At 39.2% G+C, this 25,502-nt stretch overlaps 1 protein-coding gene across 1 annotated transcript; it reads left to right on the top strand.

Annotated features, from left to right (window-relative positions):
- The first annotated feature begins 3,518 nt into the window (after window positions 1-3,518).
- On the top strand, window positions 3,519-23,543 carry LOC115624857 (hemocytin). Its single transcript, XM_030519702.1, has 25 exons — window positions 3,519-3,553; window positions 5,309-5,713; window positions 5,776-5,903; window positions 5,957-6,052; window positions 6,112-6,309; window positions 6,363-6,529; window positions 6,606-6,763; window positions 6,840-6,994; window positions 7,075-7,677; window positions 7,742-8,857; window positions 10,074-10,967; window positions 15,308-15,856; window positions 15,939-17,228; window positions 17,298-17,373; window positions 17,437-17,689; window positions 17,745-18,477; window positions 18,542-19,021; window positions 19,095-19,601; window positions 19,696-20,179; window positions 20,237-22,029; window positions 22,084-22,296; window positions 22,418-22,873; window positions 22,928-23,184; window positions 23,260-23,358; window positions 23,416-23,543. Exons 1-25 carry the CDS (start codon window positions 3,519-3,521, stop codon window positions 23,425-23,427), a joined length of 11,157 nt encoding a protein of 3,718 aa, XP_030375562.1. The 3' UTR covers window positions 23,428-23,543.
- Window positions 23,544-25,502: the final 1,959 nt, after the last annotated feature.

Below are 25,502 nucleotides of genomic sequence, written 5' to 3'. Positions count from 1 at the left end.
TCTCATTTTTCTTATGATCGAACTTGCATGAGCAATCTTTCCATTTTTACGGACAAGCACCGGTCTTGATTGGTTTGCTTTCGAGCACACCAGGCTCGGTCACTTTGCTTATTGCGGTCGGTTCGAACGAGTACCGGCCTTGACTGGATTGCTTTCGAACAGTTCAGGCTCGGTCACTTCGAGTATTCTGTTCGTTGCGAACGGGTACCAGCCTTGATTGGTTTGCATTCAAACACATCAGGCTCGGTCACTTCGTTTAAGATGACTGGGTCCTGATCGAAGCAAACCAGACTTTGCAGAATGAGCGTTTGATCGAACGAGTATAGTGCCATTATTTGTCGAGTATTGTTTGGGTGTTGCGCGAGCTATACTCGGGTAATACTCGAGTATTCCGTGGGTTTTACCCGAGTATGACCGTATGCAATATGCATGTATGTACATATTTATGTATTTGTGCGTGCATGTGTTGTTTGAAATTATGCGCAAACATGTGTATATGTATGTAGGTATCTCTATATACATATGTATATAAAACAGTTTGTCCGGACTGACTGATTGGTGATCAACGTACAGCCCAAATGGTAAAAGTTAGGAAGCTGAAATTTGGACTTAAGTATCCTTTCATAGTGTATATGCCCACTAAGAAGGGATATTGCAAAATTTGAGCTCCAAAGGGGGGAAATCGAGCTCCAAAGTTTGTATGAAAAATCTACAATTTTCATCTGTTTAACTTTAAACTTAGTTTGTTTACTCTCAGAAAAATTCCAAGAAAAACTGTATACTTGGTTTTTTTGGGGACTGAAATATGGGAGTTTTCCTGTAAAAAAAAATGGGGCACTAAAGGAAACCGCGTCAACAGCCCAAACGGCAAGAGCTATGAAGCTAAAATTTGGGCTCAAGGATCCTATCATAGGTGCCCACTAAGAAGGAATTTTGGAAAATTCAAGCTCCAAAGGGGGGAAAACGAGCTCCAAAGTTTGTTTGAAAATTCTGAATTTCTGCACCGATCAACTTTAAATTTGATTTTTATAATCTATAAAAGAATACAAACAAAACTGCATACTCGGATTTTCGAAATTAGTGGTGGAGCTTAAATTATTGGGGTATTCATATTTATTCACCTTTTCAAATGAAAAGTTTGTTATAAATTTTTTCCGATCAATGTCAAATTTGGGGACTGTAATCTGCGTAACTAAATCTATAACTTTGCGTTCAAGGATTTTCAAAATATTCATTCTACAAATGCAGGCAGAACAAACAATACAAAATATCAAACAGTTGGGGACAACTAAGTATACATACACACACATGCAAGCAGCTGTTCGTGTAGTTGCGTGCAAACGATTGAAATAGCCAAAGCAAAATGTGAGACACTAATGTGTGAATGTACACACATACATACATATGTACACATCTACGTACATGTACACATCTATGTATGTATGTATGCTCATTCGTCTTGCACTGACAGAGCAAGAAATGTTAATTAATTAAAAATTATTTAACATTTTTAAAAGTAATTTTTTCTTTGTTTAGTACATTTGGCATTATGGTTTTCATTAGTAACTTTATGCAGCAACAACAAATTACAAAGAACGGAAATATCAAATAGTTGGGGACATCATATACACACACACACAGAACAAGCAACAGTTCGTGTCTATGTATGAAAAAGCAAAGAGAAACATGCATGCATATGTACACACATATGTATGTATGTATGCCTGTGTACGTACATACATATATAGCATGTATGTACATTCGTATGTATGTATACATTGGACAATCGAGCACTGTTGTTTGATTGTAATAAACAATGTTCTATGGTTTTAAATCAAATTTTGAAAACTAAAAACAACAACAACTACAAGTCATTGGCTCGCGCTTCTTCTTTAGTTTTGATCATTTACGCCTGTTCATTTCAAAGGCAAAATGTCAAAAGCTTACAGTTACCGTCGCAGATGTACATAGTATGTATGTATGTTTGTATATGATTTGTTCTAATTGATCTCAATAAATTACTATATAAGATGTTATTATTTAAATTTTCTGTTAATTGCATTCAAACTTCGATGGAATTATTGATTGTATCGACGGATTCAACTATCGATAGTTTTCATGCTCTAGCACATAGAGCATCCGACACATGCCCATCTCTAGCATCTCAGCTGATCGCATATTTACAGCGACTAACCGTTTTAGTGTTAGCTAACAACGCTACAAATATACTCTGAACAAATCTAAGAGTCATTTATCGTTAAGCCTATTTTGTGAGTTTATTCATGCGATTTACAAAAGCAGAAACACACCTTTTACATTCACAACAATCATATTTGGAATTGAAGACACAAATTAGTATTGAATTAAAAAATTTAATGCATACTTATATACATATGTATGTAGGCGGATAACGCCTGCATGAAAAATTTAAATGTATGTACATATCAGCGTTGCCGAACGCTCCAATTTTGGCGGGACGTCCCGATTTATAAATCAAAATTAAAGGTCCCGCGTCGGACTTTTCGGGGATTACTCGACCGTGCGTACAACGTGCTGAGGAAGATCACAGTTAAGTCAGGACTGGCAGTCCGCCGGGTGCGTAGCGAAGATATGTATGTACATATGTATGTATATATACGTAAAACCATACGTAAAACCCCAATAATTCAAGCTCCAACAAAAAATTTAAAAAACCGAGTATGCAGTTTTGTTTGTATTCTTTAATTGATTTTAGAAACTAAGTTTTAAGTCGATCGGTTGAAAAATGCGGATTTTTCAAACAAACTTTGGAGCTACTTTTCGCCCCTTTGGATCTCGAATTTTCCAAAATCCCTTCTTAGTGCTCATCTACACCATGATAGGATACTTGAGCCCAAATTTCAGCATCCTAGCTTTTACCGTGTGGGCTGTGGGCTGTTGACGCGGTTTGCTTTTGTGCCCCAACATTTTTTTTACAGGAAAACTCCCATATTTTAGGCCCCAAAAAAAAACCAAGTATACAGTTTTTCTTGGAATTGTTCTGAGAGTATACAAACTAAGTTTAAAGTTAATCAGATGAAAACTGTAAATTTTTCATACAAACGTTGGAGCCAAAATCCCTTCTTAGTGGGGACCTAGACTATGAAAGGATACTTGAGTCCAAATTTCAGCTTCCTAGCCTTTAACGTTTGGGCTGTGCGTTGATCACCAATCAGTCAGTCAGTCAGGACAAACTGTTTTATATATATAGATATACTGTGCTTAGATAAAATGCAACCAGCTTCCCGGAATATTTATACTAATACTTCTTTCTATTCCATTTACAATAGTGTTTTAGATCAATTCGCATCTGCTGATGGGAAAAAACGTCTTGAGCGTCATGTGTTCCTATTTAAAAAACCTGCTCCTGCTGCACCTAGGTACGAATGAATAATCAACTAAAAGGTTATAAATTTTAAATACCAATTTGTAGTGCCAACCTTGGAATTGGTTATGGAGGCGGTGCTGGTGGAGGTGGATATGCTAGCTTTGGAAGCCCGATGGTTCCGGGTTTTGGAAGCATTAAGACGAAGGGGTAAGCTCATTCCATTCTATACCATATTCTATTCTTAAAACATGTATAATTTAGGCGTCATCTTGCTAATAACGGGCTCGGCCTATTGGGCTTTAATAAAGGGTAATACAAATTTATTTTATTGTTCGAAACTTCTCTAGGCCTTACATTGAAATTAAAAATTTTATACGATTGCTTCCAGAATTTTTTAAGCCGGTTTCATAAAAAGTGCACATATTGTAGCTTATTGGATATGTTCACACCCACAAGCAAATACTCATGGGAAACTTGTAAAGTGGATAACTGAGGCTCGTGGGCAAAATGTTAAAGTAGATCAAATTTGCTATGCGCAACACTCGTTGTACTCTGAACATGAAATGCATTCTGTGCAAGGCATATTAGGTTTTCGGGAGGTGAAAATGTAACAGGCAAAGGGGGGGCGTGACAAACCCCACAAAATATACATATTCTTGATCAGCATGACAAGACGAGTCGATCTATGTCTACCTGTCCGTATGATCACCGGGATCTTAGAGACTATAAGAGCTAAAGCCACAAAATTTTGCACAAAGATGCCTTATGTGTGTATACGCTGTGCAAGTTTGTTTAATATTTTCCGTCTAGGAAAATTCAAAATTTAAAATTCAAATTTGGTAAATGCCAGTTAGCGATTATGTCTCCGTATGCTTAATTTGATTGTGATAGGCCGATTTGAAAGAAAGATATTTTATTTATTTATTTAAAGCTTAAAGTTAAAACTATAGGCTAACAGGACCTTATCAGGGCTATATTTGTTTTCGTTTTACTTACAATTAATATTATTATACTCTGTATATGACATGTACATGAGTATATTAGGTTTGCGGGAAGTGAAAAATGTAACAGGCAGAAGGAGGTGTGGCAGACCCCACAAAGTATATATATTCTTGATCAGCATGACGAGACGAATCTAGCCCTGTCTGTCTGTCCGTCTGTCAGTCCGTCCGTATGATCACCTAGATCTCAGAGACTATAAGAGATAGAGACACCAAATTTTGCACAAAGATGCCTTATGTGTGTATTGTATACGAGTAACTCCCGTAATTCTTGGAATTTCGAACTCAAATTTTGCAAATACCACCAGTTGGTTATTATGTGTCTGTATGCCATGTTTCACTATGATAGACCGATTTATAGCCATAAATATATTACCTGCTGCAGCGCTGCTCAAGCGCTGCCTGCATAGGCATACATACACTCACACAGACGCAATTGCTATGTAAATGTGCAATTATACACCCTTTACGTGAGTTCGAAAACCGAGACACATTTTATGTAAATGTGCAATTACAAGGAGGCAAGGGCGTAGGCAGCTTTTACCAAAGGGGGGCTAAAAAATTAAAATTTTGATTAAATAATGCACGATGCATTTAAAAAATATCTTATGCATATGATCAATGAAAAAACTTCAACAAATTCAACTCAGATCCATTTTATGGCGAAATAATGCGTCATAATAATGAACTTTATATGGCAAAATTTTTTCTAGGGGGAGCGACGCCCCCCCCCTCTGCCAACACCCTTGCAAGGAGGCATAATCCATCAAACATTTTTTGTAATATTACAATTTCGTTACGTTTTTTCAATTAAAACAAACTATTTTTTTAAGTTTCTATAATTTTTCTACACATATGTACAGAGTATTTCAAAGTCGGGACACCCGTCATTAGCTTCTGCGCTTGTGTTTTAAGTACCATTTTAAACCAGTTGTATTTAATAATCAATATTTTTAATTAGTACAACCATCGCACGGACGCAAAACTTTTTGTTGAATGCAAGACAGTTGTTATCGGCACATGGAAGCTGTCCAACATACGAGCTACCACAGAATGTTAAGTACAGTTGCCGTAATGGTCAGTGTCAAGTCACATGCCAAGAAGGACATAGCTTTCCCGATAGTAGCAAATTGCTAAAGCTGGCTTGTATGAATGGAAATTGGATAATCCGGGACTCCATATTTGATCAGGTACCACCCTGTCAAGCCCAATGCCTTCCCCCGTGTGAGAACAATGGCATCTGCATAACTTCAGGGGTATGCAAATGTTCTGAGTACTACACTGGTAAATTGTGTCAGTACAGAAAATCAGTCTGTTCGGGCAAGCCACCCGTCCCGAAAAACTCCAAGGTGTCCTGTACTAATAAGTAAGTTGACAGACGTCGACTTTATGAAATTGTTATCTATAATATAAATCGTCATGCTCTAGTGCTTGCAATGCCCAATGTATGCGTGGGTTTCAGTTTCCAGATGGTAGCAGTATTACCAACATTGAATGCCGTGATGGCCAGTGGGTTCATTCAAAGTCGGGCTATACTAGGCCTCCAGATTGTGGGCGTAAGTAAATAAAGAAATTTATAGGTGGCAATAAATTAATCACTTTTCTACAGCAACTTGCTCACCTGCTTGTGAGAATGGTGGGCAGTGCATCAGTTTCAATGTATGCCAGTGTTCCAAGATGTACCGGGGAGCGCATTGCGAATTTAGTGGGTATACATACAATATACTAGAGCTATTGTATTTATATTTTACTCTTTATATTAAGACATTGCGTCCTGCAATGTGACCAATACCGACTTCAACGGAAACTACAAATGCGCCTACGGCATGGAGGAAGCGCGCTGCCGTTTTACATGCCCACAAGTGCCAGGACTTCAAGTTCGAGGCGACTTAGATGTGGAATATATATGCAACTACAAGCAAGCTCGTTATATTCCCGCGCCGTTGCCAAAATGCATATTCCGTATGTAATGAATACCAATTTCTCGCACTTCTACTAAATAAGCTCTTCCACAGCTCCTGGTTATGTTATAAAGTCGAGTACATCCACACAAAAAATTACAGAACAGACTGGATTCAAGGTACATGGTACCTTTAGCGGTGGCTATGCATACGATGTCGCGAATGAGCGGGAAAGGCTATTAGCTCTGCTAGCTAAATATAGAGATATTGATCGCAAAAGCGTAAATATTACATCAAATAATAAATTATAACAGTTATGATAATATTTTAATGTAATTACATAATTTTTTTTTTTAGGAATGGTGGTCCTCGGAAGAACAAGTTATGTCTTCTGGCACATTTTCTTTGTATGTGAGCTCAGAAGTGGATGTTGCTATTGATAGAGCTCCAAAGCCTGCGCTATGTGCTATCTGGGGTGGCATCAATATGAAAACCTTTGACGGATTGATATTCAAGTGCGTGAAAGCTTTATTATTTATTAATATATTCGCATCGAGCACTATTGCTAAATTGCGTGTTTAATCCTTTCAGGGCTCCCTTATCGTGCTCGCACACCCTAATTACAGATAAAATTGATGGCACCTTCGATGTAACAGTGAAGGCTTGTCCTTATGGATCTGGCTACGGTTGCGCACACAGTCTCAAAATTAATTGGCAATCGGTGCTATACACTTTTGAGAATTTTAGTAAGCATCCAAAAAAGTATCGTAAAAGTACAAAAGTAATGATTTTGGGTTATTTTTTATACGCTCTTAATATTAAATAGATGGTACGGTACGTTTGTTTACGCCATTAAAACAACTTCCAATGCCTGTTCAGTTGATGGGCATGAAAGTAATGCCAGTAGCGCAACACATACAAATAGATTTGGAATCAGTAGGACTAAAGATTGATTGGGATCGTCAACAATTTGTAGCTGTGCATGCTGGACCGGGGCTCTGGGAAAAAGTTGGTGGCTTGTGTGGATCCTTGGATGGCGACCATGAAAATGATTTATTGTCCAGAAATGGAATAAAACTAGAAACAATAAAAGCATACACCGATGCTTGGCGTGTTGATGATAAATCTGAAATGTGTCAAGTGGAAAACATTGCAGAGCTAGATTTTGGAATGGAGTCGTGTGAACAAAAAAAACTGACGAATGCCATTTCCGTATGTGAGCGACTACTGGCTAATGAAAAGCTTAGCGATTGTATCAAGCCATTTAATTTCGAGGCTCTGATACGAAATTGTATTGCCGACTATTGCAACTGTGCACATCGTGAGCACCCAGAGAATTGCAATTGTGATTCAATAGCCATGCTGGCCAAAGAGTGTGCTTTTAGAGGAATTAATCTGGAACATGGCTGGCGTAACTTAGAACTATGTCGTGAGTATTTTTTGAGGAATTACCTTAATACAAATATGCTACAATATATCAATTTCTATTAAAGCCATTAGCTGCAAATTTGGTCGTGTTTACAGCGCATGTGGGCCTGACCTCGAACCAACTTGTGAATCTGATGTTATACCAGTCACAAAGGGAAAATGTAATGAAGGTTGTTTCTGTCCAGAAGGAACTGTACAGTATAAAGATGCCTGCATAACCCGCGAACTGTGTCCTTGTAATCTTCGTGGTCGCGAATTTAAGCCAGAAGCTACTGTCAAAAAGGATTGTAACACTTGTACCTGCAAAAATGGTCAATGGAAGTGCACGGACGCAATGTGTGGCGCGCGCTGCGGTGCTATTGGGGATCCTCACTACCAGACGTTTGATGGAAAACGGTTTGACTTCATGGGAAAATGCTCTTACTACCTGCTTAAGACACCTAATATGTCCGTGGAGGCGGAAAATGTTGCCTGCTCAGGCGCGTTATCTGAAGCATTGAACTATGCCGCACCGGACGATCCGTCATGTACTAAGTCAGTAACTTTGCGTTTTATTCTGCGTGATGCTACATCAGCTACAATCAAATTGGGGCAGGACATGAGCACACTCATTAACGACAAGCCTATAGCTAAGTTGCCTAAAATTATAGGCCTCGGCGAGGTATTGGTGCGTCGTGCCAGCTCAACCTTTATTACGGTAGAGTTTGCTGGTGGCATACGCGTCTGGTGGGATGGTGTATCGCGTGTATATATAGATGCTCCCCCTAGTTGGCGTGGAAATACCAAAGGATTATGTGGTACTTTCAATTCTAATACGCAGGATGATTTCTTGACACCAGAAGGTGATGTGGAGACTGCAGTAGAGCCATTTGCAGACAAATGGCGAACCAAAGATACATGCCAGTTTCAAGCAGAAGCCCCAATAGGTCCCCACCCCTGCAGCTTTCAAACTGAGAAGAGCAAATTGGCTGAGAAATATTGTGCTTGGATTACTGATGATATTTTTCAAGACTGTCATTGGACTGTGGAACCGGAAAAGTTTTACGAAGACTGCTTATATGATACGTGCGCTTGCAAAGATGATCCGGCTAAATGCTATTGCCCCATATTGTCTGCTTACGGCACTGAGTGTATGCGGCAGGGTATCAAGACAGGGTGGCGCATGTCGGTTAAGGAATGCGGTAAGCGTTTGAAAAATATAGTGAACATGAGTCCAAATAAGTTCAGCCAAAGCTATTCGTATTATGTTAAATGCAGTGATATATATGTACATTTTTATTACACCATAAACCCATAGGGTAAAAGGGTATATTGTTGATCAGTATGAGTAGAAAAATTAATATAGTCATGTCCGTCTATCCGTTCGTATGAACGCAAGGATCTCAGAAATAAGAGATAGAATACACAAACTTGATATCCAAATTCTTCCCAATCAATCAATTCAATAATTCCCGTTAGTGATTGTGTGTCCCTATGTTAAGTTTCATATTGATAAGTCAAATTTACCCAGAGGGTAAAAGGGTATACTAGTTTAGTGCGAATGTATTTAATACGAAGAAGGAGGCGTGACAGACCCCCAAAAGTATATTTATTATTGATCAGTATGACAAGACGAGCATGGCCGTAGCGAGGGGGGGCAAAGCGGGCAGCTGCATATTAATGACACTAATTTTAAAACACTGTGCATTATTGTCTCTTAAAAATGGTTTTGGTTTAACAGAAACATTCAATGTTTTTATTTTCATACTTATAATAATATCAAAGCGTAGAAATTTAACTAGACTTGATACTACTAAATTGATTTTCAAACTGAGAGCAGCATTATAAAAATTATATATTTTTCTCTCCGTTTGCACGCCTCTTTGTTTTTTTCGCAGCCGGTATTATTCATCTAGATTTCAATAATTTTAAAGTATGTACACTTATGTATATACGAGTATATAAAAATTGATCATAAATCTAAGAAAACAACGTTTCAAATTGTTAAATTTTAAATTCTCGATGCCGCACGGGACATTTCATTGCATTCGAAATCTTTAGAACACATTTTCATTATTTTGAATTTCAATAACTTCCTGTTAAATCGGTCTATCATAATGAAACTTGGAATACGGACACTAATTGGGAATTTGCAAAATTGTAGTTCGAAATTCCAAGAATTACGGGAGTTACGATTTGGGGTGGAGAGGGTGGAGGGAGAGAAATTCCAAAATACACATTTTCTGCGTTTCATGTTTTAATTTCTATAATTTTCTAAACATATGCACAGAGTATTTTAAAGTCGGGATTATAATTTTCTTAATTTTGTTAATTTCTACAATTATTCCACACGTATAAGTATAGAGTATTTCAATTTTTGGAAACCCGACTTAACTTCTCCACTTTTCGTTCTTGCAGCGGTCAAATGTCCGTTGGGTCAAATATATGACGAATGTGGCGATGGCTGTGCTTTGACCTGCGACGATTTGCCGAGCAAAAACACGTGCAAGCGTGAATGCGTCGAAGGCTGCCGATGCCCTCATGGGGAGTATATCAACGAAGAAGGCTTTTGTGTGCCGAAGCAAAAGTGTCATTGTGTCTTTGATGGTGTGAGTTTTCGACCAGGCTATAAAGAAGTGCGCCCTGGAGCAAAATATCTGGATATATGTACTTGCACAGATGGCGTTTGGGACTGCCAAGATGCGGAGCCGGGCGACGAAGATAAATATCCCCCGTCTTCAGAGCTTCGTGCTAAGTGCGCTAATAAACCATTTGCAGAATTTACAAAATGTGCTCCCAAGGAGCCCAAGACTTGTAAAAATATGGACAATTATGAGGTAGATTTGGCAGATTGTCTGCCTGGCTGCGTTTGTATGAAAGGATATGTTTATGACACATCACGGTTAGATTGTGTATTGCCAACCAACTGCTCGTGCCACCATGCAGGCAAAAGTTATGGTGATGGAGAGAAGATCAATGAGGATTGCAATGTGTGCCTGTGCGAGGCAGGTAACTGGAAGTGCTCCAAAAATGGCTGCGAGTCTACTTGCAGCGTGTGGGGCGACTCGCATTTTACGTCCTTCGATGGTCAAGACTTTGACTTCCAGGGCGCTTGTGACTATGTGCTATCAAAAGGAACTTTAGACAATGGAGACGGTTTCAGCATTACCATACAGAATGTCTTATGCGGCACAATGGGCGTTACGTGTTCAAAGTCTCTGGAAATATCAGTTAGTGGAAAATCACAGGAGTCATTGCTGCTTAGTGCTGATGAAGCTTACGATGTGGATCCTAATAAGTCAACAATAAAGAGTAAGTACTTACTATAAGCTTTTATATAAAAACTAGCAGGTATTTTCCGTCTGCTCATTTGCAGAAAACTTTACATACACAGGTAGGGTACTGAAAGCTGGGGCATATTAAATAAATATTATGTACGTGTACATATAAGTACATATAGGTACAAATATGTACAGTGACGAACATAATTATTGGCACAGTTGGCATGTCTGACATTAGCGTAGTTTTTCTCCATGAAATATGGTGATATTTAAATAAAACAAATTTTATTCATCTACATTGATAAATTTCCCATTAAATTAACCTTTTATCATTCTTGTGTATTTATACTCTGTACATGAAATTTGCAAGAGTATATTAGGTTTGCGGGAGCTGAAAAATGTAACAGGCAGAAGGAGGCGTGGCAGACCCCACAAAGTATATATATTCTTGATCAGCATGACGAGACGAGTCGATCTAGCCCTGTCTGTCTGTCTGTCCGTCCGTATGAACACCTGGATCTCAGAGACTATAAGACCTAGAGACCAAATTTTGCACAAAGATGCCTTATGTGTGTACGCTGTGCAAGTTTGTTTTATTTTTTGATTCCCTCCACACTTCCCCCCTATGGGGGTTTTCCCGATTTTCCGTTCGTATAATCATCTGGGAGACTATAAGACCTAGGAACACCAAATTTTAGTCCAAGATGCCTTATGTGAATACCCAGAAAATGTGTATTTTGGAATTTCCCTCCCTCCCCTCTCTCCCACGCAAATCGTAACTCTCGTAATTCTTCGAATTTCGAACTCAAATTTTGCAAATACCACCAGTTAGTGCTTATGTGTCTGTATGCTAAATTCATGATCAAATCATCATGATAGACCGATTTAGCAGGAAGTTATAGCCATAAACATATTTTCTGCCCATGCACTGCCCGCGGCTGTTATTGATGTTGCTGTTTGGTTGACTGCAAACATGTTTACACAGACACGAATAGACGAGCATAGACATTCATACACTCACATAGACGCAACTGCTATGTAAAAGTGCAATTATACACCCTTTACGTGAGTTCGAATACCGAGATAGGTAAAATCAATCACAAATTTTTTTAATTCTCTTAATTTTTTTAATTTCTATAATTATTCTAAACAATTGTACAGAGTATTTCAAAGTCGGGACACCCGACTTTAGCTTTTTTACTTGTTTTCTATTAATTTAAGAAAATTAAAATTATAAACAAGAGAGAACGCTACAGTCGAGCAAGCCCGACAGTAACATAGCCTGTACTCTCCACAAAAAAAGAAAATTAAAAAAAAGAAAAAATTAAAAAAATTAAATTATTAAAAAATGAATGAATGAATGAATTAATTAAATTAAATAAGAATACATGTTTATGTTTAGTTTTCGCAGCATACATTTACATCACGTACCTATGCGTGTATGTATGCAGCACAAAGTTGAACCAAAGCAGCAACAACAACAACAGCTGCGGGCAGCGCTGCCGGCAGCGGTACAAGCAGAGCATGGGCAGCGATTTTATTTATGGCTATAACTTTCTTCATGATGAAACTTGGTATACAGACACATAATCACTAACGGGATTAGCTACCTAATTTTAGTTCGAAATTCCAAGAACTACGGGAGTTATGGAAAAAAACACGAATTGCGGGGGAGTGGGGGTGTATCGGAAAAAAAAGTAAACTTGACCTGCCTAGGGCTTATGGGAATCTGTATACCGAGTTTGGTTATTCTAGCTGTAGTACCTTCTGAGATCCTTGCGCTCATACAGACGGACGGACGGACATGGCTATATCGACTCGGCTTGTCACCCCGATCAAGAATATATATACTTTGTGGGGCCTGCCACGCCTCCTTCTGTGTGTTACATACATTCGCACAAAACTAGTATAGCCTTTCACCCTTTGGGTACAGCCTATAAAAACAGCCGATTTCCTCTGAACAAAATTATTGGCACACTTTACCAAGAATACCGAAAATTAACAGAAAGATACGTTTTTCAATATAAATTAATATTTTGTGACTACGCCCTTATGTTTAATGACTGCTTCCAAGCGCCTGGGCATTGAAGAAACGAAGTTTTGAGTGGTTTCTGATCCAATATTGCGCCACTCCTCCACGAATGCCACCTTCAGCTTGGCTTTTGTAGAAATAGCGCGTTTTTTTAGACGTCTATCTAATTCTTCTCACAAATGTTTGATGGGGTCGTTGGTTTTGCTCATCTTTGATACGCATTGATACATTCCAGATGTAAATGTATGCTATTGAAACTGTACATAAACATATATCTCTAAATTTTTAACATTTTTAACTTTATTTAATTCATTTATTTCTAAAACAAGAGAGAAACCTTGAGAAGCAATCCCAACCCTAAGTTATATGCGCCCATAAGAGAAATAAAAAGAAGAAGAAGAAGAGCGAACTTGATCCTGTAGTTTCCGAACGTAGTACTGGAGTGAAATTGTTTCGCTAACAACTTTTCTTAGAATTTGGAACTAAAATAAAAAATCTATATGTATAAAACAGTTTGTCCTGACTGTCTGACTGATTGACTGACTGACTGACTGATTGGCAATCAACGCACAGCCCAAACAGTAATAGCTAGGAAGCTGAAATTTGAACACAAGATCTCTTGCCAAACCCCCTACAAATCCATTGGGAATTTTATGACATTTAATCGATTGGAAGTGAAGTTATTGCGTTTTAAGTGTCAGTATGTGTTATCGGTGCGAAAATAAGCTTCGAACAAAGAGCCAACATTAAATTTTGTTTTAAAATTGGCAAAACTTTTACCGAAACGTTTCAATTGATGGAACAAGTTTATGGCGATGATTGCCTATCCCGTAGCAGAGTGCAAGAGTAGTTTCAACGTGTTCAAAGGGTCGTGAGGACATAAATGACGATCAACATGTGGGCCAATCAAAATTCGCGATCACCGAAAATTCCATCGAAACTGTGCGTGAATTCATCAAAAATCAGCCGAAAAAATCGCGCATGGTAAAGTCTAAAGTGAAGACAATGCTGATTTGTTTTTATGATTCCAAGGGTATTGTCCACAAAGAATTTGTTCCTCCTGGCCAAAACGTTAATGCGGTATTCTACCTTGGAGTTTTGAAGCGTTTGGTGCGCCGCATTCGACGTGTTCGGCCCGAATATCGCGAAGATGAAAGTTGGCGTTTGTTGCACGATAATGCGCCGTCTCATCGATCGACGCTTGTGACCGATTATTTGACCAAAAATCACATTTTAACCATTAACCACTCGCCGTATTCACCTGATATGGCACCGTGCGACTTCTACCTTTTCGGAAAAATTCATTTGCCCATGAAAGGAAAGCGTTATTCAGACGTAGAGGCCATTCAAAAGGTTTGCACCGGCATCCTGGCGGCCATACCGGCCGCAAAAAGCTGTATTGAAGCAGAAGGGGACTATTTTGAATTAAATAAATCGATTTACTTTGGAACACACCTTGTATATCCGTATACCAAGTTTCATTATGATAGGTTGATCAGAAAGAAAGTTATAGCCATATTACCAGGCCCAATGCAGACATACGTACATATGTACAAGTACACAAACACGCATTGACACGATTCTGATGTAAACGTAAATGTACAAGTATGTATGCATGTATGGAATATTTAAGAGTTGAGCCTGCTCGACTTTAGCATTCCTTTCTTGTTTTTTAAATGCATCGTACATTATTTAATAAAAATTTTAATCTATCTTAAAACGTTGCGTTATCTCTATAAATATCAAACAGTTTTTTCTGACTGACTGATTGATTGGTGATCAATGCACAGCGCAAACGGTAAAAGATAGGAAGCTGAAATTTGGACTCAAGTATCATTTCATAGTATCCATCACAGTGTAAATGCGCACTAAGGCTTTTGGAAAATTCGAGCTCCAAAGGGGGGAAAACGAGCTTAAAAAAATATTAGCTATAGTGATCATGTGTGTGTACGTTTAACGAAATATTTTGGCAAGAACCAAACTGTAACGCACTACTAACAATTTTTTGTTAAGAACAGAAAATGTTCATTTAAATACGTTAAATGCCTTCCTACTGGTAATTAATAAGGTGAAAATATATTGGTAGGTCATGCACACACACAAAATAAATACAATTTGAAGCAATATATTGAGTCGGGCTAAGACGGGTAATACCTCCTAGTTGCATATAGATTACGTATATTGACACTTTGCACAGATATCGGTAAATTAAGGGTATCTTATAAGTAGCTTCCACCTATTCAATATATTTATACAATACATTTATAAGTCAGTGTTAAAATAAATCATTATTAAGTTTGATACGTTAAACTAAAATAATATTTTTAAATTAATAACAGGACTTCGCAACAGTGTTAATTCGAAGGGATATGGGGCCTTTCACATATATAAGGCAGGCGTTTTTATCGTAGTCGAAGTTATTCAACTTAAGCTTCAAGTGAAATGGGACGAGGGCACTCGTGTCTATGTGAAGTTGGGAAATGAGTGGCGAAATAAGGTTAGCGGCTTATGCGGTAATTACAACGGAAATGGCTTGGATGATATGCAGACACCATCTCTGGGACTTGAAACCAGTCCGGTATTGTTCGGTCATGCCTGGAAGTTGCAGTCACATTGTGCTGTACCATCTGCTCCTATTGATGCCTGTAAAAAACATCCGGAGCGTGAGACTTGGGCTCAGCTTAAGTGCGGAGCATTGAAATCAGAGCTGTTCAAAGCCTGCCATACCGAGGTTCCACTTGAACGTTTCTTAAAGCGCTGCATTTTTGACACTTGTGCCTGTGATCAGGGTGGTGATTGTGAGTGCTTATGCACAGCCATAGCGGCCTATGCACATGCCTGCTCACAAAAGGGAATTCACATACAGTGGCGCACACCACATTTCTGCCGTAAGTATATATTTTTATGTTCTGTATCTTATCTTATATTATTTCTACATATGTAACTTCCAAACCTGTGCTTTGATTACAGCTATGCAATGCGATCCTCACTGCTCTGAATACAACTCCTGCACTTCTGCGTGCGCTGTTGAGACTTGTGACCATATCTTGGATCAAGGTATGACTGACCGTATGTGCAATCGCGAACACTGTATTGAAGGATGCAATGTTAAGCCTTGTGAAGAAGGATTCATTTATCTTAATGACACTTATCGACAATGCGTTGCGAAGGCAGAGTGTAAGCCTGTATGTATGGTTAAGGAAGGAAGAACTTATTACCAGGGGGATATTACCTATCAAGACGACTGTGCCACTTGCCGCTGTTCCAAACGAAGAGAGATATGTAGTGGTGTTAAGTGTACAGCTACGCCTGCTCCAATTAACGAGGGTCCTACAGAGAACCCACTGGCTACGCAAAATCAAACAAAATGTGTGCGCGGCTGGACACGTTGGTTTGATAATGATGGCGATGACTCTGATAAAATTGTTCGGCTAAATGATGAAGAAAAGCTACCCCGCTATGATCGCTTGGAAAGTGTATACGGAACTTGTCTTAAGCAATATATGACAAAAGTTGAATGCCGCGTCCGCAATACGCACGAACCTTCCGAGCAGATGGATGAAAATGTTATGTGTAATCTGAATGAAGGGCTGACATGCTTAGGAAAATGTCATGATTACGAGCTTCGCGTTTTTTGTCAGTGTGATGAAACGATCAAGTCTACATCTGAGCCCACTTTGAAACCAGAAATAGGAGAGAGCTGCGACGTGGCCAAGGCCGAATACAAGGAATATCCTGGTGACTGTCATAAGTTTTTACATTGTCAACCGTTTAGTGTTAGTGGTGGTTGGACATATGTTGAAAAGACTTGTGGAGAATTTATGATGTTTAATCCAACAATGTTTATATGCGATCATATAGCGATTGTTCAAGAGCTTCGGCCAAACTGTGGTAAGCCCAAATCAGAAGTAGAAGTACTAAACCAATGCGAGGATGGAAGGCAATGGATGGATTGCGCTAATCAGTGTGAACATACATGTCATTATTATGGTAATATTTTGAGAAAACGTGGCCTATGTCAGACAAGGGAGCACTGTAAGTCCGGATGTGTGGACAAGAATCGTCCTGACTGTCCCAAACTTGGAAAATACTGGCGCGATGAGGATACTTGTGTTTATGCCGATGAATGTCCGTGTATGGACAAGGCTGATCTTTATGTAAAACCACATGGGCCGGTAGTGAGTGAACGGGAAGTTTGCCAATGTATTGATAATGCCTTTACCTGCGTTCCAAACAAGCCTGTTCCTGTACCACCAACGGGTCAGTTCTATATTAGTATTTAGGCATATTTGTTTGTTCTGAAATTTAGATTCTTCATTATTTTTTCAGAGGAGCCTAGAGGTGAGCATGAACCACCTGTTTTCCCAGTGACTCTTACACCACCAGAACAATGCGCACCGGAGCTGTGAGTATACCAATTAATTTCCTATTATCATTTACGATATCTTTTTAATCAAATGTCTTTTAGTCTCATACCGAAGATTGAAAATGGCCAGAAGTCCATGCCAGATAATATCTTTAATGCTAGTTCTAAATTTAAGCTAGGGCATGAGCCATACAAAGCGCGCCTAACGAAGGACAAGACAAAATCTGGAAGTTGGTCGCCTAGCATCAATGATCAGATGCAATATCTTGAAATAAATTTCGGACAAAAGGAGCCTTTCTATGGTGTCATTATGGCAGGTAGTCCGGACTTTGATAAATATGTTACTCTCTACAAGGTCTGGTTGATAAAAATGTGTTGCGTACCTTTTATAACGTATATTGTCCAACTAGATTTTATACAGTCAAGATGGTATTGCCTATCACTACGTGGTTGATGAATCGGATAAGCCTCAAATGTTCAATGGCCCACTGGATTCACGAAATGCCGTTCAAACTTTGTTTAAAATACCATTCGAGGCTTCATCTTTCCGATTTTACCCTCTCAAATGGCATGACTCTATAGCTATGCGGGTTGATATATTAGTTTGCGACCGAACACAGCAAGTGACTGAAGCATATCATACAACAACATTGCGTCCAACCGTATCCCAATTGGACATTGAGTGTATTGATCAAATGGGTGTTGAGCAGGGGAAATTGCATGAACAGCAGATCAAGGCTAGTAGTACTTGGCAACCTGTGCCATCGAAAAAGGCTCGGCTGCTCGATCTGCTCAAGCTATCTTCGCCAGTGGGATGGCGCCCACTGGCTAATACCCCGAATGAATTCGTTGAGTTTGACTTTTTGGAACCTCGTAATATATCTGGTTTTATAACCAAAGGGGGTCCTGATGGCTGGGTAACTGGCTACAAAGTACGCTTCTCTAGAACAAAAGGGCTTTGGAATAACGTTTTGCACTGGGATGGACAACCGCGCATATTTGAAGCCAACATCGATAGTGTCACAGAGCGTATTCATCATTTTAAGAAGCCAATTTTTACGCAATATCTTAGGTTACTACCTGCGAACTGGGAACGTAACATTAACATGCGTATTGAGCCACTGGGCTGTTACACACCATACCGTAAGCCACCAATAACTAAAACCGCATATGTCAGTATTCTAATTCTATTAAAAATATTTGCTAGTATCTATCAAAGAGGATATTAGTTTGGTCGACTTAGAGCCATCCAAGTGCAACATATGTGATGGTCTGACCATAACTAGTACGGAAAAATGCAGGTGTAGCGAGCTGCATTTTTGGGATGGCAATAAATGCGTGCAAAGAAGTCTGTGCCCCTGTGTTGAGGACTACATGATGTATCCAATTGGCAGCAAGTTTGAGAATGCAGCTTGTGAGGAATGTGTATGTGTGGTGGGAGGTCATAAAAGTTGCAAACCCAAAAAATGTCCATCATGTAGTGGACAACTGCGCCCGGTATTAAGTGCTGATTGCTTTTGTAAATGCGAGCCCTGTCCTAAGCTGCAACGCTTGTGTCCTTCAAGTGGTGATTGTATACCTGAACTGCTCTGGTGCAATGGTGTACAAGATTGTGCCGACGACGAGGACGCTACCTGCAGGGATGCCTTTACAGTAGAACCAAAAGCTGAGCATGAGAAAAATGAAAGTATGTAATCTATTCTATTTGTTAATCAGATCGCTTTATGCATATGCACATCTCACTATTGATGTTTTTACAGCTGTGATAATTACCTGTCCGACACCAGTTTGTCCACCACAAATGAAGATCAAAATCATTGAAAAGAAACAACGTAAAATGTCGAAAATGTTCACCTTTTCAAAGAAAGTTTCCATTATAGACGATGGCACCAAAATTACTAAGACTAAGATAATATCATCCAAAGAAGAACTGCTTACTATGCCAAACACAGAGATGGAGGTCACGAAAGAAGAGGAATGTAGCGAGTTTACATGCGTTCCTATACCCAGCACACTAGTAAATAAAAATGAAACTACCACTTGCGCTGAACCGAAATGCCCAGATAAGTATGATGTGGAATTGGATATGTCAATGACTAAGGCCGGAGACTGTTTAAAGTATACATGCGTATTACGACCTACAAAGGACGATGTGTGCGAGATCAGCGGAAAGACTTTTACGACTTTCGATGGCACCGAATTTAAATATACACCATGTAGTCACATTTTAGCCAGAGATATATATAATGGAAGTTGGTTGATTTCCGGTATGTATTATTTGGGTACTTCTTACTTTTATTATGGGCTCCAACGATTGATACTTGTATCTATTCACCTTAAATTACGTCTTCTACATCACAGTACATCTTAAATGCAGAGATGAGTTGCATAAACTATGCCATAAGGTGGTGACGATTAAGGATTTACTGGCAGCCAATACACTAGTCTTACTGCCACAACAAAAGGTTAACTTTAATGGCTTTGACTTTAGTGTGGAGCAGCTTATCAATTCACCCATATGCAAAGCTTCGTTTGTAGTTTCACAGCCAGGTAAAACTGTGCTAGTAGTATCCACAAAGTATGGCTTCTGGGTGCAGTTCGATGATATAGGCATCATCAAAGTGGGCATATCTTCCAAGTTTATTCGTACCGTTGACGGAATGTGTGGGTATTATAATGGAAATCCCAGTGATGACAAACGAGGACCCAATGGTACAGTTCTGACGAATACGGAACAATTTGGTGATAGTTGGTATGATAAGAAAGTGCCCAAAGAACAGTGCGGAGATCAAAAGTGTCCACTGGATTTACAGAAAAGAGCATTAGCTTTGTGTAATACCATCAAGTGGGTGAATACTATGGAATGCCTTTTGTCCAATTAAACTATAACACTGATTTTCAGGCACCCATCATTTATAAAATGCACCAAGGCTGTGAATTACAAGCAATTTGTGACCAAATGCATAGAAACTACTTGCGATTGTCTCAAGTCCAATCAGGGCGATATTTCAGCTTGTAAGTGTGATATTCTACAGAGGTTTGTCGAGAAGTGCCTGAGTGTCAATCCGCAAGTGCAGCTTACTACCTGGCGTACAGTTCATCAGTGTGAGATCAGTTGCCCCTCACCATTGGTACATTCCGATTGCTATAAGCGCCGTTGCGAGCCTTCATGTGATACTTTGCACAGTGACGACTGTCCAGTACTTCCTGAGGCATGTTTCCCTGGATGTTACTGCCCTGATGGTATGGTACGCAAAGGCAAATCTTGCGTCCCTATTGCAGAGTGTAAGGACTGTGTGTGTAATGCTATCGGAAGCTCTAAATATGTAACATATGACCGAAAGAGCTTTACCTTCAATGGTAATTGCACATATTTGCTTTCCCGGGATATAGTTTTACCTGGTGTACACACTTTTCAAGTGTATGTTAGCATGGAATACTGTAAAAAACTTTGGCTGCGTTCAGCTGACGACCTTACTAGTTGTGCCAGTGCGTTGCACGTTCTTAATGGCGATCATGTGATACACATACAAAGAATTCCAAATAAACCTAAATCCTTTCATGTGCTTGTCGACGGGTTTGAGGTGAAAAAGTTTCCACACAAAGACAGCTGGATTGCACTTAAGGAAGTTGTGGGCAAGGAACTGATATTATCTCTACCCGAATCCCACTTAGAGATTACAGCGGCCTTCGATGATTCGGTATTTTCTCTTGGTGTACCGAGTATCAAATATGGTAGAAAAATGGAAGGATTGTGTGGCGATTGTAATGATGATCCACAAAATGATTTACAACCAAATATAGCGAAGAGACCACGCGTGAAGACGCTAGCTTTGAGTGACGTTATACGGAGTTGGCAGGCCGATGAGCCCAAACTGGGCTTAAGTTCAATGGAATGCCTTAGTGAAGAAGTTCCAAAGGTCCACTGTAAATCGCTTCCACCGGAAAAGGACCCATGCCTGCAGTTCTTTAATGAGGATATGTTTGGCAAATGTCCATTAGTTGTGGAGCCATTACCATATGTTTCTGCCTGCCAGCAGGATATTTGCAAGCCGGGCAACTCACAGCAAGGCGTATGCGAGGCTTTTAGTGCGTATGCAAAGGAGTGTCAAAAGCATGATATCTGCACAAATTGGAGAAAACCTAACATTTGCCCGTACGAGTGTCCCGATGATATGATCTATGAGCCATGTGGTTGTGCGAAAACATGTGAAACTGTCAAAGCAATGTCAGAATTCGATGCCATTAATGTAAATACCCAAGCAGTGTTCAATACAGTCAGCAGCGATGAAATGTGTATGAACACCGATCGCTTTGAGGGTTGCTTTTGCCCTACAGGTAAAGTATTGGATGAGGGCAAATGTGTCCCAGAGGCTTCATGCGCAAAGTGCGATGATGGAGTACATCTTCCTGGAGATCAGTGGAAGCAGGACAAGTGCACAGACTGCCAATGCGATTTTAAAGGCAAAACGTCTTGTGTTATGAAAAAATGTCAGATAGAGGAGAATATATGCGCCGAAGGCTACTCGCCCAAAAAAATAGTGAGCGAGGAGGAGTGCTGCCCACGTTATCGCTGCGTTCCGGAGTCGAAAGTGCCGCAGAATATGTGTCTTGAGCCATTAATGCCATTGTGTGGACCAGGGCAGTTAAAGAAAATGAGGACGGACGTGAATAACTGCTCCACGTACATCTGTGGTAAGTATACAGGATCCAAGTATTAAGAAAAGTATTTGCTAATCGTGACCTTAGAGTGTAAACCAAAAGATGAATGTGATCCGCCACTACCGCCACGTGCATTAAAATCTGGCGAATTGCTCGTGAAAGTAGAAGAGGGCTGCTGTCCAACACAAGAAATTGTCTGCAAGCCGGATCTATGCCCAGCGCCGGTTAGTTGTCTTGATCGTTTTTATGAAATACAAAAAACACAGGCTCCGGAAGATTGTTGTCCCACTTATGATTGTGGTAAGAATAATTCAGTGTATTTATAGTTGTATGAAGTCGTTAAAAAATGCCTCATATCCATTTAAATATACGCCATATTTAATTTTTAAAATAACATTGCTTCCCTTTTTAACACTTACAGTGCCCCCCAAACATCTATGCATTATCCAATATGGAACTGATGAAGATTCCAAGTTCTCTAAGAAAATAGGCACAAAGTGGTTACATCCCCAAGATTTTTGCAAGCATGAACTCTGCTCAATCGGTCCCAATGGTATCGCACAAGTTATCACCACATTGGAGCAATGCCAAATCGATTGTGCACCAGGATACACCTATCAAAAACTGAACAGTAGCAAGTGCTGTGGCGAATGTGTGCAAACTGCGTGTGTGTTTAAGGATAAGCTATACAAGCCAAATGAACTATGGTATTCTCATGATAACTGTACACAGTATAGTTGCCTAGAGAAGGAAAACGTGTTAATAATCAGTTCTTCCCATGAAACCTGTCCGGATGTAGTTCAATGTGCACCACATTTATTATATGATGAGGGCTGCTGTAAGCGCTGTAAAGTGGAACCGATTTCAGAGGATAAAAGTAAAGAATTCCAAAATCTTTTCAATATATTTAGATAACTTGACCTTTTTACAGGAAACTGCTTGCCTGTTTCATTGGCGGAAACGATGACCAAAGAGTTGCTTAAGACAATGAAACCAGATCATGGTGTTTGCGTGAATGCTGAGCCCATTAAGGGTTTTACGGATTGCGTGGGTGCTTGTAATTCTGGATCCAAGTATAACACTTTAACAGATGAGCATGAGAAATTTTGCCATTGCTGTAGCATCAAGTCCTATAAACCAATATCAGTGCAAATGATATGCGAAGATGGATTTAAATTCGAGCAAAGAGTAACTTATTCGCTTATACATATACTCGTATGATGCTTTTAAAGAATGAGCTCTAATTTTCTTTTTTTATTTCAGCATGAAGTGCCTTCAGCCTGTGGCTGTGCCCCATGTTTAGACTCTACAGAAAGAGCTATTGACCTGCGTTTTGACAAGCAACAAAGTCCAACTTCTCTGGTAGAGTACCTTAAAACTCTACATACTTGAACACATTTTTACTTTTGACGTTTGTAGTATATTAAATGAACAAAGCGTAAGACGGAATAAAATGCTCAAGCTCTCAAACAAGTTTGTTCAAAAATTTACGGTAGCCAGACAGAAATTTGGAACTACGTAAAAATTTTTTTTCAAACAGATCGGACCAATCTCTATATATATAGTAGCGTCCTGCTCCTGCTTCGGAAGGGTACTTTACCAAAAAAATTTTTAAATTTTTAATATTTTATAACACATATGTACATATATAAATACAAGTATATAAGTTACTAAGAAGGAGTAAAATTCACTTTGGATAATGTTATTTAAATGATTTTTCTTAATTTGTAGATTTTTTTGTTATTCTTTATTAGGTCAGCGGTTCTCTGTAAAAGATATTTGATGTTTTATTTTGCGGTGATAGGTCAACATATAGTAAAACATTGCTTTCGTATGTCGATCCCTACTAATTCGAAGGCTTGGCCTTGGGACTACCGGAAATTAAAGCCATATAAATGATCAAATGGGATCATCGGTATCCTCGTTATATGAGCTAGTTGACCAGTTACTGGGCCGTTGATAATAGTTGCTACACTTAAATTGTCCTGCAATTCCTTAATTAGTCGCCTCGTCCCATTGCACATGCTTGGAAGGCTTTAATTTCTCAAAAACATGATTGCAATTCTGAATTTTACCGTCAATTCATGTGGCTGCAGTCCAGAAGGGTTTAGTGAATTTAAATGTCTTCAATATTAATCACGGTGTCGATCGATTTGTAATTTTTTATTTGGGGGCTTTTGAATAACATTGCCTTAATTTTTTTACACCTTTGGTTACATTATTGGCGTTTTAGTAAGGATTCCATTCTTTTTTGCAAATATAATAAAGCCCATGTTAACCGTCGATAGTGTAGCTTCCCAACAATAAAAGAATCCATTAAATCGGTCCAGTATATTCGGAGCCTTTTCAATTCAAACTAACAAACAAACAATCAAATCTTTCCACTTTATAATATTAGTATAGATAAAACAGTTTGTCCTGACTGACTGATTGACAATCAACGCATAGCCCAAACGATAAGAGCTAGGAAGCTGAAATTTTGACACAAGATCCATCTCACAGTGAAAGTGAGCACTAAGAAATTTTGGAAAATTCGAGCTCCAAGTGGTGGAAAACGAGCTCCAAAGTTTGTATGAAAAATCTATTGTTAGAATAGCGGCCGCGCATGTGCAAAAACAACCACCAACCGGCTGCCACGTCTACCTACACCTACGCTGGATATGCACGCACTGACTCAGCTAGCTGCGTACAATTGGATTATAAATAATAAAACCTACGCACATTCAAAATTTTGTAAATAAGCCCTTGCATTTCGATTAATAAACAGACAGAACCAAAAGAACATTCGTGCTCTTCTGATCTCACATTTCTTCCAGCGTCTCCGAACAAAGTTACACGTGTACAAACTCTCAGCCACTAGTTTATTACTTGGGGCTAACATAACAAACAACAACATATTTTTGGTAACCCCGGCGTGATCCTTAACACAGGATCACAATCGTTGAGGACGCAACTGGAAAGGAAGGGTTGGTCAACAAAATGACGAACGTCAACGCAATAAATCGAAACTCTATTGAAGAGAGGTCCGTTGGGCAGCAGTTCTGGTCGTGCTCACAGAATCCCCAGAAATCTCAACGTGGGAATACTTCGGGATAAATCCGCGAACAGAGATCCTCGCCGACGGACTTCCATTGGTATCCAGTGTCATTGGCCATTCATCGGTGTCAGTCGATGCACATCCTGCTCAAAGGACAAACAAAAACACCTCCAACAGGACTGAATACTGGTAACAGTTTGGAAATAATGGCAACTCTATCCAATTCTGCAGTATTCGCTGCTTACTAAGCAGGCATCGTTTGGAGAAAAAACTCAAACCCTGATAAGGAATTACGAAAAGGATTCCCAGGATAGAAAAACGAAAATTTACAAGAAAGCAGTTTCAAGCAGGCAGTAATAAAGTTATTGTTGCTTTAAATTGTCAAATAAAGACCACAGCTATTTTGAAAGCCACTATTATACAAAAACTAGCAGGTCTTGCCCGTCTTTGCTGGGCTAAGTAAAATGTG

This window comes from Scaptodrosophila lebanonensis, unplaced genomic scaffold (genome assembly GCF_003285725.1).
Source record: "Scaptodrosophila lebanonensis strain 11010-0011.00,11010-0021.00 unplaced genomic scaffold, SlebRS2 tig00000061-arrow-pilon, whole genome shotgun sequence".
NCBI lineage: Eukaryota > Metazoa > Arthropoda > Insecta > Diptera > Drosophilidae > Scaptodrosophila > Scaptodrosophila lebanonensis.
The sequence above is the reverse complement of the archived record's forward strand: the minus strand, read 5'-3'. Positions and strand labels throughout refer to the sequence as shown.

What these genes read in the sequence shown, in the direction of transcription:
- LOC115624857 (XM_030519702.1), top strand. Translation starts at nt 3,519, where the DNA reads ATGGTTCCGGGTTTTGGAAGCATTAAGACGAAGGG. An exon ending in GGAAGCATTAAGACGAAGGG is followed by an intron (nt 3,554 to 5,308) that starts GTAAGCTCATTC and finishes ATTTTTAATTAG; the next exon opens with TACAACCATCGCACGGACGC. An exon ending in GCTTTGTGTAATACCATCAA is followed by an intron (nt 20,180 to 20,236) that starts GTGGGTGAATAC and finishes ACTGATTTTCAG; the next exon opens with GCACCCATCATTTATAAAAT.